Source organism: Brachypodium distachyon, chromosome 4, assembly GCF_000005505.3.
Source record: "Brachypodium distachyon strain Bd21 chromosome 4, Brachypodium_distachyon_v3.0, whole genome shotgun sequence".
Classification (NCBI taxonomy): Eukaryota; Viridiplantae; Streptophyta; class Magnoliopsida; order Poales; family Poaceae; genus Brachypodium; species Brachypodium distachyon.
Window position 1 is genome coordinate 19,445,425 of NC_016134.3, and position 15,131 is coordinate 19,460,555.

At 45.1% G+C, this 15,131-nt stretch overlaps 1 protein-coding gene across 1 annotated transcript; it reads left to right on the plus strand.

The window, feature by feature from the left end:
- The first annotated feature begins 4,205 nt into the window (after nucleotides 1–4,205).
- LOC104584984 (uncharacterized protein K02A2.6-like) lies at nucleotides 4,206–4,952 on the plus strand. The gene has a single exon (XM_010240854.1). It carries the CDS (start codon nucleotides 4,206–4,208, stop codon nucleotides 4,950–4,952), a length of 747 nt encoding a protein of 248 aa, XP_010239156.1.
- Nucleotides 4,953–15,131: the final 10,179 nt, after the last annotated feature.

Genomic DNA, 15,131 nt, shown 5'->3' on the forward strand with positions numbered 1-15,131 from the left:
CATTATTGTAACATTCAATTGTAGTAGGGTAAACTATGTTCTGCTTCCATGCAAAAAAGCCTGAACTCCACCTAGCCCATTTGCTCCACCTTTTTCCGCTGCCGTTTGTGGAACAATACTTTGTTATTTTGAAACTCTATTTGTTATGCTGACCCAAGTGGTGATGCAAGTTTGTAAGTACAATTAATTCTAGATGATACGATGTAATAAAGTACTTTTGACCTTGTATCTTGGTATTACATCTTGAAACTGTGTGTGCTAGTGAGTCGATCCAGGGACTAGCACAAATAAGCACAGAGATCGAACCCTGTACGGGGGCGGTCGCTTCATATCCCCACCAATAGCCATCGTATTAGTTACGCTTAGCCGTGCTATGTAAATATGCGTGGGAGGGAACCACTTTCATTCTAGAAATTTTGTTGGTGTAAATGTTATTTTTGAAGTATGGCTAAAATCAACCCCTAATGAACCATCCTGGGTGGGCGGCTTTGAGTACTATGGTTGTCCGCGACGTCAGGTCCATTTCTATGGGGCCCTCTGAGTCGTCTCTCCGTGGACACGGGAGCATCCATGGTCGTCTCTCCCGTGGATTCGGGAAGCGCCTACGTCGGAAATGTGGAATGCCACCCAAGGTATTCAGAGGTTGAATTGGATTCCTATTTAAATTGCTTCCAGTACAACCACATGCTATATGGGCTATGGCGAGAATAGAGTATGTTGCATGAACCTAGACCCGAGGAATTGTAATGATGTAGCCGTGTAGGTGGAGCGTGATTCTCTCGTGGTCTAGGGAATTACTTCTGAAAATCTCGTAATCGACGCTATTGCTACTCTACCCTAACGACAGCAAGGGATTAACCTGTCGGTTTCTTGTGGTGAATGTGTACAACCTCTCGAGAGTGTCAAAACTAAGTACTTAGCCGTGTCCCCGGTTATGGACGAATCATGAGCAGTTGGATATGAAAACTAAGTAAGGTCTCACTCATTCAAACTTCTCAATAAAAATAATGGTTTTAAACATGGGTTAGGAGCATTGATGTGTCTACTCAATGTCCTTCGTTTTTAATAGGAGCATCAGTGTGTCTACCCGATGTCCAATTGATTTATCTTATTATAAAATTCAATTGTGGTAGGAAAATGTTATGTTATTGCTTCCACGCTAAAAAGCCTAAAACTCCACCTAGCCAATATTGCATATATTCGATAGGATCTGTTATAAACTCCGGTGAACTTGCCAATACAATCAATGTATTGACCCCTAGTGGCTGCAACGTTTAAATTGTTGCAGCGAATTCCGACGATGATTAAGGTTACGTTGTTGGGTCCCGAGCTTGCATTCCAACATGCGCTCTCTGTGGTGTTGAAATGGCTCAAAATTTTCCTTCGTTTTCCGTTGTTGAACAATTTGTGTTATTTTCAAATGCTAACCCAAGTGGTTATGCAAAGTTTTAAGTACTATAAAGTTCTGAATGATGATGATGTAATACAATTACTTGACCTTTGTTTCTCGATATTACATCTTGAACTGTGTGTGCTAGTGAGTCGATCCAGGGACTAGCACTATAAGCACAGAGATCGAACCCTGTACGGGGGCGGTCGCTTCAGCAACAGACACAACCTTCCACGGCATCATCCCGAGCAAAGCAGCCATGCCGCTAGGTAGAATCAGCCTTGACGTGGTGTTCGGCTCACCCGACAATTTTCGGCGTGAAAGGCTCGACTTCGAGATGGTCGACTGGCCCTCTCAATACCACCTACTGCTGAGTCGAGTCGCGTTGGCTCGCTTCATGGCGGTCACGCATTATGCTTACCTCAAGCTCAAAATGCCGGGGCCCAATGGCGTGATCACTGTTTCAAGGAACTTCACACGCAGATAGTTGCGACAAGGAGTTTCATAAAATCTTCGAGTCCTTTGGCAGGCATGAAGAGTTCAAGCAGCTAAAAGCTTCAATTGGTCTAGAGCAATCACCCGTCGCCAAAAAACCGGCTGATCAGCCCGAGTTCAACAAAAAAGCGGACACCAAGGAGGTTCAGGTCCATCCGACTGACCCCAGCAAGACAACTATCATCTCAACAAGCCTTCCTCTTGCATAGGAAAGTGCGCTCATCGAGTTCCTCCGTGAGCGCTGCTGGGAAATCTTTGCCTGGGTGCCAGTTGACATGCCAGGAATTCCCAGGGAACTTGCCAAGCACGCACTGAAAGTGGATGAGAACGCAAAGCCGGTGCGACAACCCATGCGGCGTTTCTCAGAACCAAAGCGCAAAGCCATAAGGGAAGAAGTTAAAAGACTCCTCGAAGCTAGGTTCATCCGGGAGATAAAACAAGCGACCTGGGTAGCAAACCCCGTCCTTGTCCCCAAGAAGAACACCACAGTCCTGCGTATGTGCGTCGACTTCACGTCACTTAATAAGCACTGCCCAAAGGATCACTTCCCTTTGCCGCAGATCGACTAGATCATCGACTCAACCGCCGGTTGCAAACGGTTGTCCTTTCTGGACGACTACTCGGGTTACAACCAGATTCGACTCAAGGTTGAAGACGAGGAAAAGACAGCATTTTTCACTCCATACGGAATTATCTGCTACACAACAATGCCTTTCGGGCTCAAAAACACAGATGCTACCTATCAGCGTTGCATGCAGGCATGTCTAGAGCCTCAACTGAGAAACAATGTCCAGGTTTATATCGATGACATCGTTATTAAAACGAAGAAAGAAGCAACGCTTCTCGACGACATACGGGAGACATTCAACAACCTCGACAGGTACAAAATCAAGTTGAACCGCACCAAGTGCACCTTCGTGGTACCCGTTGGGCAACTCCTTGGGTATTTTCTGTCGGCTCGAGGCATTGAAGCGAACCCGACAAAGATCAGAGCCATCCTAACTATGAAGGAGCCAACTAAAACTCATGAGCTTCAACAGCTCACAGGTCGACTCGCGGCTTTGAGTCGATTCATCGGCAGGCTAGGCGAAAAAGCTTTGCCCTTTTACCATCTTCTGAAAAAGAAGAAAGAAGACTTTGCGTGGACCCCAGAAGCCAGTGCTGCTTTCGCAGACTTGAAGCGCCTGCTGTCAACCACGCCGATTCTCGTCGCTCCACAAGAGGATGAGCAGCTCCTACTGTACATCGTAGCCACCACTCAAGTGGTCAGCACAGCGATCGTAGTTGAGCGAGCTGAAGAAGGCAAGACCCACGCCGTCCATTGCCCAGTATACTACATCAGTGAGGTCCTTTCTCCTACGAAGCAACGCTATCCCTACTACCAAAAGCTTGCGTATGGAGTCTTTCTAATAGCACGCAAGCTTAGACACTATTTCTAGCAACACAAGCAACACACAATCGTGGTTGTCAGCGAGGCTCCTCTCGCCAACATTCTGAACAACTCAAAACGGACAAGGCGAGTCGTCGAGTGGGGAATCGAGCTCTTGGCTCGCAACATAACTTACAAGCAACGGAAGTCGATCAAATCGCAACATAAATCATGACGAGGCTGACAGTTTGGCCAACATTGGCTCGACTCGTTCTCCAGTTCGGTTCGGAGTGTTCTTAGAGGTCATACACCAGAGATCCATCAAAGAGAGGAATACATCATCACCCAAGAAGTCGACTCCGACCGACGGTGAGCCAAACTTCTCGACCCTGACTCACCGAACGACCCAGCAGTCGCAACCGGTGAAGAAGATCCCGATGAGGTGCTCATGATCGAGCCAACATGGATGCAACCTTTCCTTGCAAACATGTTACGCCAAGAAGTACCTGCAAACATCGCAGAAGCACAACGAGTCGCCCGACGGTCTAAAGCTTTCACCATCATTTAAGGCGAGCTCTACAAACGAAGCGTTTCCGACGTCCTGCAGCGGTGCATCCCACCAGAGGAAGGACGGGAGATTTTTATCGACATACATCAAGGCACATGCGGTCATCACGCAAGCAGTCGTGCTATCGCGGCAAAAGCATTGTGAGCCGGATTCTACTGGCTGACAGGATGCAAGACGCTGCTAACATCGTCACCCAATGCATGGCCTGTCAGATGTTCGCAACTAAGCCACATGCCCCCGCCTCGGAACTCAAAAAAATACCATTAGCTTGGCCTTTCGCTCAGTGGGGACTCGACATGGTCTGACCGCTTCAACAATCTAAAGAAGGGGGTCATACTTTCCTTCTTGTCGCCATTGAAAAGTTCACCAAATGGATCAAGGCCATGCCCATCACAAACGCCACAGGAACTACTGCCGTGACATTCATCCCTTCCATCATATTCCGCTTCGGCATTCCTCACAGCATCATCACCGGCAATGGGTCAAACTTCCTTTCCCATGAGTTCCAAGATTTCTGCGAAAAGATGGGGATCCACCTCAATTACGCAACAGTGGCGCATCCACAGACTAACGGGCAGGTCGAAAAAGTGAACGGCCTGCTCACAGTCGGCATAAAGAAACGGCTCATGACTCCCCTACATCGTGCAGCTGGAGCATGGGTCAAAGAACTGCCCTCCGTACTCTTGAGCCTGCGGACAACTCCCAATGGCCACACCAAATTCACGCCATTCTTCATGGTGTACGGCGCTGAAGCAGTACTACCATCTGACGTCCGGTTCAACGCACCCCGAGTCACGGCGTACTCTGGACCAGAAGTTAACATGCCAATGGAAGACGCCCTCGACGCAGTCGACGAAGCTCGCGACGTTGCGCTCACACAAGCAGCTGTCTATCAGCAGAGCTTGTGTAACTACTTCAACCGTCAGTTGCGCAGCCGCTCCTTCGTCGAAGGAGACCTTGTACTTCGACTCAAGGAAAAGGGTCATCACAAGCTCCAATCACCTTGGGAGGGAACCTACGTGGTCACCAAGGTGATTCCGGGAGGCGCTTACTATATCAAAGACATGAAGAGTGGTGTCACCTACAGCAAGCCTTGGAACGCCGCACAACTGCGACGGTTTTACGCCTAAGTTTTTCCAGCGTTTTTTCGCTTTTTCTTAAAACTTTTCTAGCATCCTTATTTCTCTCCGACTACAATTGTTTCGATTCCAATCATGTATGTCAGTAATTAATAAAGCTTTCAACCTTCTCTACTCAAAGGTCTTTTACTTGTTTTTTGGGCTCGCCACCTGCTCGGGGGTTTCGCCCGTGCTTGCCATAACATCTTATTGCGAGCCACACGGCGCAAAGGACAACAATCAGCTCCCATCTACTCAGCAGGCTGGAAACAAAAAAACTGCTTGTCTTGGACGCACCCGACACTGGGGTCTGCGTCCAATCGACCCAAAAAACTGCTTCTCTTGGACGCACCCGACACTCGGAGGCAGCGTCCAATCGACTCTAATGTTTTTCTTGGACGCACCCGACACTCGGGGGCTGCGTCCAATCGACTCTAATGCTTGTCTTGGACGCACCCGACACTCGGGGGCTGCGTCCAATCCACTCTAATGCTTGTCTTGGACGCACCCGACACTCGGGGGCTGCCTCCAATCGACTCTAAGGCTTCTCTTGGATCCACCCGACACTCGAGAGCTGCGTCCAATTAAGTTGAGACTTAGTCTACAAAACAACAAACACACGGCAGCAACGCCTATCTAATAAGTCTCACCTTGAGGTCACACCTTTTTTAAGCAAGTAAATGGAGGTATACTCAAGGAACAACTGAAGCAACCAGCCCCTTACTAGGGTTCGATCTCTGTGCTTACAGTGCTAGTCCCTGGATCGACTCGCTAGCACACACAGTTTCAAAATGTAATGTCAAGATATAAAGGTCAAAAGTGCATTACATCGTATTGATCCAGAACCTTACATATTGCATAACCTCGTGGGTTAGCTCAGAAGAAGATAAAATCTTGCAGCAGAGAGCAGAAGATGTAGGAGCCCCATAACAACTCCACAGTCGAAACATGTTGGAATGTAAACTCATAACCCTAACAATTCGTAACTCACTCTTCACCTGGTTAACCTGCAACATTTAAACGTTGCAGCCACTAGGGGGTCAATACATTGAATGTATTGGCAAGTTCACAAAAGGGTTATAACAGTTCCTGTCAAGTATATGCAGTATTTGGAAAGGTGGGGTTTGGCTATTTGCATAAAAGCATCAATATATCATCCTATCATTTTATTAAATAGTTTTATCACTATTGGACACGGAGTAGAAACACCCATGCTCCTATTAACCTAGAGCACGTTGAGTAGATACATCAAGTGCTCCTACCCTGTTCAACCATTAATTTTATTTAAGAAATAGGAATGAGTGAGACCTTCCTTACAACCCCCATATCTAGTTGCTCATAATTGTCCGTAACCGGGGACACGGCAAAGTACTTAGTTTGACACTCTCGAGAGGTTGTACACATTCCCCACAGAAATCGACGGGTTAATCCCTTGCTGTCCTCAGGGTAGAGTACCAACGGCATCGATTACAGAAATTTTCAGACCATAATCACCCAGACCACCTGAGGGACCTACGTTCCCACCTACACGGCTACATCTGCACAATCCCTCGGATCCAGGATCATATGTCTTACATCCATCCTGGCAGAGCCCATATGACCATGTGGTTGTACTGGAAGCTACTAAATAGGAAAACCAATCCAGTCTCTGATACCCCAGGTGGCATTCCACATTTGCGACGCAAGCGCTCCTCGAATCCACGGGAGAGACGTCCATGGACGATCCGTCTCCGAATCCACGAAGACTCGACTCAGAAGGACCCATAGAAACGGACCTGACGTCGCATAACATCTCAAAGTCTCAAAGCCGTCCACCCAAGATGATTCGTTGGGGTTGTTTTGCCATGTATCTAAAATTACTCTTCAACGACAATGATAACATATTGTAATAATACCACCCTCGAATACTAACATAGCATAGCATTTGACTACCTACGTTGGCGATTGGTGGTAAGGGCATGACAGGGGTATCCTATACTACTAGGAGATTCATAGCTAGCATAGGTACAATAATATTCCTAAGAATGCAACTAATAAAACATCTAATGCATAGTAAAATAATAGGTGAAATGATCAAAGTGAACATGTCTTTGTCACAGTAGTTTGAGTTCAAACACGTCACACTCGCAAGGTTCGCTCTCCGAGAAAACTATACGAGACAAAAAACCATACACATACATAAACACACAATTCAATCAAAAGTGAAAATGTATGCTATGATGCAATGCATAACATGTGACATGACTTGGTTTATTTTATTTGGGATGATCAATTGATCCTAAGCATTGGTAATTTAAAATTAATGCTTTAGGGTTTTAAACAAAAGGCAAAAACAATTAAATAAAACCCTAAATAAGGTTTTGTTGGCATCAGTCAAATAATTTAATCCAAAGTATTTATTTCTCTGTCCCAGTGGACAGAGGATAATAAAACAAATTTTTGGGCACTGGTTTCCTTTAAAAAGAACTTCTAAATAATTAGTTATGATTTAAATGGCATTAAACCCTATTCTATAAATTGACTGAGATTCAAATATTCAAATTGAAATTGGACAGTGCCAAATTCAACATTCCTAAGGATTCCAGAAAGGTGCGGATCATAAAATTTGGCCAAACAGATTAAAAGATATGATCATTTGAAGTTACAGGGGCTTTTCTGCAAAAGTGCCATTTCTAATTATTCCGGGAATTAAAATTAGATTTTCATTTTATAAAATAGGTGCCACGTGTCAGCTCCTGATTGGACGATACCGGTTCGATTTAAAATAAAACCCGGGATCGAATCTTGACCGTTGATCAAGATCCAACGGTCGGGATCTCACCTCTTTCGTCTCCGGCGAGTCCTAGGGTGCCCGTGACGGCGCGGCACGGGCGGGGCGGCGGCGCGGGGAGTCCGGCGATCGTCGGGCGGCGGGGAAGGCTCGGGCGGGGGCGGCGCGGTCTCGCGGGTCTGATGAGGGTGTCGGCGCGGCGAGGGGGGGCCAGCGTCCATGCCTAGGACGACGAGGAGCTCCGGCGGCGCGGTCCGAGTTCCGGCGAGCGGCGGCGGGCGGCGTCCGGGCGCTACAGTTCACAAAACAAGGAATGGCTCGCATCAAAAGGTGCGTGAGGAATAGAGGGTTAAGAAATTTGAGGGCTATTGCAACATGTCTCACCGGAGGGGCGGCCGTGTCTCCAAAACGGCGGCGGCGGCGGCGGCGTTGAACTTTGACGAGGAATTGCGACGGCCTGGCAACGCAAGAGAGAGAGCAGGGGGAAAAGAGAGAGAGAGTTGCGCCCTTTATAGAGGTGCGGGAGGCAGCTCGCGGGAGGCACGGGTGGACGGGGAGGCGGAGTCGGCGCGCCGTGACGGGCGGGCAATCCCTGCAGGGAAGACGCCCCTGACAGGCGGGCCCCGCCTGTCAGCGTCCCGCGGCGCTCGGGCGCGGATGGGCGGGCCTGCGGCGAATGGGCTGGGTGCGCGCAAGACGGGGCCGGCCCAGTTGGGTCGGTCCGGTTCTCTTCTTCCCTTTTTTTTTCTTTTAGCCCTTTTTCTTTCTGTTTTTCTTATTTCTTTGATATCTTTTGATTTTGAACTCCAAATTGGTCCAAATAAATTCCAATTTTTTTGTAAAATCATGTTTTATCATCCTACAACTTTTGGGAGTAATTTCCCCTCAAAATAAAATATATAAAAATACATTTGCCCTATAAATGCCTTTAGGGCTATATAGCTATTTAAATAAAATAGTTTTTCAACTCCAAATAATTCTCCAAAAATTATGGGATAGCTTATTTATGCAATAAACCCCTTTTATAAATAAACCCTATTGGTTTGAAGATCCAAAGCTCAAATGGGTGTAAACCCTAGGGTTTAAATAAAAATCTTTCCAAAGCCTTTTGAGATTCAAATTATAATTCAAATATGCAATTGTGGCATGATGCTTATGGATGCAATGCACATGTAAAAGTTTGAAATTTTGGAATGTTACAGACCTAACCCCCTTAAGATGAATCTCGTCCTTGAGATTCGGTGTGGCTAGCAAAGAGGTGTGGGTGGTCTTCTCGAAGATCATCTCGCGTTCCCAAGTGGCTTCCTCTGCAGTGTGATGGTCCCACTGAACTTTGCAAAACCGGATGGTCTTGGATTGGGTTTGTCTCTCAGCTGTATCCAAGATTCTGATCAGTTTCTCCTCATAGGTGAGGTCACTCAGTATCTGCACTTCCTCGAGTGGTATCGTATGAAGCGACCGCCCCCGTACACGAGTTCGATCTCTTTGCTTTAGTGCTACTCCCTGGATCGACTCACTAGCACACACAGTTTCAAGATGTAATATCATAGAACAAAGGTCTCAATATTACAACGAATCATCCAGAATTTAAAAGGTACTTACAACTCGCATAACCCCACGGGTTAGCTACAAATAAAACAACTGTTTAGTAGCAGAAAGCAAAAGATAAAAGGGCACATCAACACCACGGTGAGAGCGTGTTGGAATGTAGGCCCGTAACCCAAACAAGCAGAACATATATCTTACTCGTCGTCGGAGCTTCCTGCATCATTAAACGATGCAGCCACTAGCGTCAATACATTGAATGTATTGGCAAGATTCACCAGGAGTTATAACAGAACCTACAAAGTATATGCAGTATTTGGCAAGGTGGAGTTCAGGCTATTTGCGTGGAAGCAGAACATAATTTACCCTACTACAAAGGAATGTTATAATAATGTTAACTATTGGACACAGGGTAGACACACCCATGCTCCTATTAACCTAGAGCACATTGAAGTGGATTCATCAAGTACTCCTACCCTGTTCAAACCATTCATTTTATTTAAGAAATTGGAATGAGTGAGACTTTCCTTACAGCTCAACATCTAGTTGCTGAAATTGTCCGTTGCCGGGGACACGGCTAAGTACTTAGTTTTGACGCTCTCGAGAGTTTGTACACATTCCCCACAAGAAACCGACGTGTTAATCCCTTGCTGTCCTCAGGGTAGAGTAGCAACGGCATCGATTACGAGATTTCCAGAGGTAATTCCCTAAACCACGAGAGAATCACGCTCCCCCTACACATTCTACCTTAGTACAATTTCTCGGGTCTAGGTTCATACAACTTACTCTTGTCTCGCCAGAGCCCATATAGCATTGTGGTTGTACTGGAAGCTTCTAAATAGGAAACTAGTCCAGTCTCAATTACCCCAGGTGGCATTCCACATTTGCAACGTAGGCGCTCCCCGAATCCACGAGAGAGACGTCCATGGATGATCCATTCCTGAATCCACAGGAACTCGACTGAGAGGGATCCATAGAAATGGACCTGACGCCGCTAATCCTCAAAATCCTCAAAGCAGTCCACCCAGGATGGTTCATTGAATTAGTTGTTTTGCCTTGCATCTAACAAAAACATTTCATATAGCCAACGGCATAAAAGTATCATAATGTAGTTATTTCCACCAGGATACTACCATAGCTTAGCATTCAACTACAATCGATGGCAATTTGGTGGCAAGGTAATGGCGAGGGTAAATTATACTACCTGGGATTTATAGTTAGCATAGAGGTACGAGTAATAGTCCTATCAATGCATCTCTACCAACAACACTAATGCATAAGTATTTTAAAACAACAATAATAATGGGATATGATCAAAGTGAACTTGCCTTGTCCAAGGTTGTGATAGTTCTCGCACTCTTCGCAACAACAAGGAATACACTCCATACAATCTAAAATAAAAGAAACATGCACACAATAAACACAACAATCAATGCAAAAATCATGCCATGATGCATATGTTATGTTAATGCACACTTGGTTAATTTTAATGTAACAAGTTTTGTTTCTATTTTGGAAAGTTTTTCAAATGATTTGGACAGGTTATACAACACCAAAGAGGTAATTAATATGCATGAAACATGGACAGGGTTTAAATTAAAAAATTGTGTGGTTTTTGCAACATAGAACAAGATTTAAACTTGTATGCCATTATTATTCACAAAATAATTTCTCTTCTGGTCCTAATGGACAGAGAACAAGTTTAACTAATTTTACAGCAAGCTAACCTGCTCAAAACTATTTTGAAACAATTCATTTGAAATTTAAACCATATTCAACCATTCTGTAAATAACTTCTGTCTAAGTTGTTCAAAACTGAAATTAAACAGTGTTTAAATATTCTACACATTGTGACGATTCCAGAAAGGTGCGGGACACAATTTTTGGACAAACGGTTTGAAAGATATGAGGCTTTGAAGTTACAGGGTCTTTTCTGTAAAAGTGCAATATTAATTCGGCCGAAAATAAAATAAAATAAAGCTCTGCCACGTGGCAGAACCTGGTTGGCCCGGTTCTAGGGTTCCTGGCCGGCGAGGCTAGCTCGCCGGATGGCGGCGGCGCAGGTGGGGCGGCGGAGCGGCGCGGGGGCAGCGCGGACGGCGCGGGCGGCCGGAGGCGGGGCGGCTCGGGGCGATGCGCGGGCGGCGGCCGGCGGCGAGGAAGAAGGCAGACGGCGGCGCGGAACTCCAAATCGAGGACGGCTCGCGTCACTGCATGCGCAACGAAGAGAGGAAGAGGAATAGGGGGTCGGCGGCGCGAGGAGCTCACCAGAGCGGCGGAGAAACGCGAAGAACGGCGACGTCCGTGAAGAACTTCGGCGAGAAATTAACTCCTAACAGGTGCGATATTGGACGTGGGGTTTGGGGGAAATGGAAGAGGAGTTCGGGGGTTTGATATGACACGTGGGGTTTCGGATTTGGAGTCGTGTGCGTGGAGAAAACGGAGTGGAGGTGTGGATGACTCGGACTGTGCGTGGCCGGGCTTCTCGGGAGATAGTTGGAGGAAGAAGATGACGGGCGGGTCCCACCAGTCAGTGGCCACGGGCGGCTCGGGCGGGCTGACCCGGTCGGTCCGGTCCGATTCGGTCCGTTTCGGCCCGGTTTTCTTCGGTTTTTCCTTTTCTTTTATCTATTTTCGCTTTTTGAACCTCAAAATTGATAGGAAGCTCCAAATCACTCCAAATAAAATGCAACAAAATTTGTAAAATCATATTTTCATATGATCTAACTTTTGGAACAAGAATTTCCTCAAAATAAAATATTTAAAGATACATTTGCCTATAAAATGGCTTTTAGGGCCCTTAGGCTATCAAAATAAATTATTTTTCAAAATAGTTTCAAAAGCCAACTTATGGGATAACTTTATATATGCACTAAATCCCTTTTTATAACAATACCCTCATGGGTTAAAGTGCAAATACTGAAGAGCAATATCAAAGCCCACAATCAAATAAAGGCATTTTTGCACAAGGGTTTTCTAGGCAAATTTTAGGGTTTTCAAAGTGATCAAATGCAAAGGTGACATGATGCTCATGATATGCAATGCATATGAAGGGTTTTGAAAATTGGGATGTTACATCGTATCCCTTAGTGGTGTGTCAGCCATCTCAAGGTGACACTTCTTCAGTTGCGATACATGGAACACATTGTGGACATTGGACAGTGCTTCCGGTAAGTCCAATTTGTAGGCCACTTCTCCTTGGCGTGACAAGATCTTGAAAGGTCCAATGAACCGGGGTGCTAGCTTTCCCTTGATTCCAAATCTGTTAACTCCGCGTATCGGCGAAACTCCGAGATACGCTCTACCTTCAATCTCGTAGGTAACTTCCCTACGTTTGGAATCTGCATAGCTCTTCTGCCTCGACTGAGCTACCTTCAGTCGGTCTCGGATGAATCTAATCTTTTCCTCGGCATCCTTTATCAAGTCTGGGCCGAATAGGCTACGGTCTCCTACACCATCCCATAACAATGGTGTTCTGCACTTCCTTCCATACAAAGCTTTAGGTGACATTCCAATGCTGGCTTGGAAGCTGTTGTTGTATGAAAACTCTGCATACGACAGATTGTCATCCCAACTGGATCCATAATCTAGAGCGCAAGCTCTCAACATATCTTCAAGGATTTGATTTAGACGCTCGGTCTGTCCATCCGTCTGTCCATCTGTGCTGAACTCTAGTCTCGTTCCTACAGATTCGTGTAGTTGTCCCCAAAATCTTGAGGTAAATTGGGTACCTCTGTCTGAAACTATTTCCTTGGGTACTTGAAGCGATCCCTCCCTTCACCAAGGGTTCGATCTCTGTGCTTACCGTGCTAGTCCCTGGATCGACTCACTAGCACACACAGTTTCATGATGAAATATACAGAAACAAAGGTCAAAGTACTTTATTACATCGCATCATCCAGAATTTAATAGTACTTACAACCTCGCATGACCTCTGGGGCCATCATAAAACAAATACTGTTTCAACATCATAAAACAATATTTCAAAATCTTGCAACGGAAAAGGGTAGAACATAAGGGCCACACTACTCCAAGGTGAGAGCATGTTGGAATGTAAGCACATGACCCATGACAAAACGACGAACCTCACTCATCGTCGGATCCACCTGCATTGTTAATTGCAGCCACTACGTGGTCAATACATTTGAATGTATTGGCAAGCTCACTAGAGTTATAAAGGTCCTACCAAGTACATGCATAGTTTGGCTAAGAGGGGTTTGGGCTATTTTGCACAAAAGCATCTTTATTCAAATCCTATCATTTTTAGACAAATAGTTTTGAATTCTATTGAACACGGGGTAGAAACACCCATGCTCCTATTAACCTAGGCACATTGAGTAGAAACATCAATGCTCCTACCCAGTTCAAACCATTCATTTTATTAGGATATTTGAATGAGTGAGACTTTCCTTACAGCTTCATTATCTAGTTGCTCATAATTGTCCGTAACCGGGGACACGGCTAAGTACTTAGTTTGACACTCTCGAGAGGTGGTACACTTTACCCACAAGAAATCGACGTGTTAATCCCTTGCTGTCCTCTGGGTAGAGTAGCAACGGCATCGATTACAGGAATTTTCAGAACATATTCCCCCAAACCACCTGAGGGACGCGTTCCAACCTACATTGCTACATACCGATGTCACCTCGGATCAAGGTTCATATTTGTTACATCCATCCTGGCAGAGCCCATAATACCATGTGGTTGTACTGGAAGCTACTAAACAGGAAACTAGTCCAGTCTCTGGTTACCCCGGGTGGCATCCCACATTGTGACGCAGGCGCTCCCCGAATCGCACGGGGAGACGACCATGGACGCTCCCGAATCACACGGAGAGACGACTCAGCGGGCCCCATAGAAATGGACCTAACGTCACGACATCCAAAAACTCAAAGCAGCCCACCCAGGACGATTCATTGAATTACTTGTTTTGCCATACACTAGGAATACTATATTTGTAATTCAATAGTATCACATTGTAATAACACCACCCGCGTATATTATCATAGCATAGCATTTTACTACTACGATGGCAATTGGTGGTGAAGTCATGGCAAAAGTATCCTATACTACTAGGATAGATCATAGCTAGCATAGATACAATAATAATCCTGACAATGCAACTAATAAAATCTAGTGCACAATAAAATAATAGGGTAGATGATCAAAGTGAACTTGCCTTGATAGTAGTTGGAGTTCAAACACTCGTCACAATCGCAAGGTTCGCTCTCCGAGAATACTATACAATCAACAAACATATACACACACATAAACACACAATACAAACATGACAAAAGAATATGTATGCCATGATGTGATGCAAAACATGTGACATGAGTGGGTTGGTTTTATTTGGGTGATCTACTGGTCCAAGGCGTTGATAATTAAGCACATGCAATTAGGGTTTTTAAATAAATTGCAATGGCTAGGGTTTAAACTCTAAAATGAGGTTTTATTGGCATCAGCCAGATAGATTAGTTCAAAATATTTGTTTCTCTGTCCCATTGGACAGAGGACAATGAAACAAAATTTTGGGCACTTGTTTCATTCAAAAAGGACTTCTAGATAATTAGTTATGATTTAAAAGACATAAAACCCTAATCTGTAATTTGAATGTGATTCAATTATTCAAATTTGAAATTGGAAAGTGCCAAAAGATTCTAAATTTCCTAAGGATTCCAAAAAGGTGTGGATCACTAAATTTGGCCAAACAGATTTAAAGTTATGATCATTTGAAGTTACAGGGGCCTATATGCAAAAGTGCCTTTTATTAATTCCGGGGAATTAAAATTACATTTTTATTTTATAAAAACCGGGTGTCACGTGGCGCATTATTATTGGACGGTACCGGTTCGGTTTATAAATGTTCTAATCCT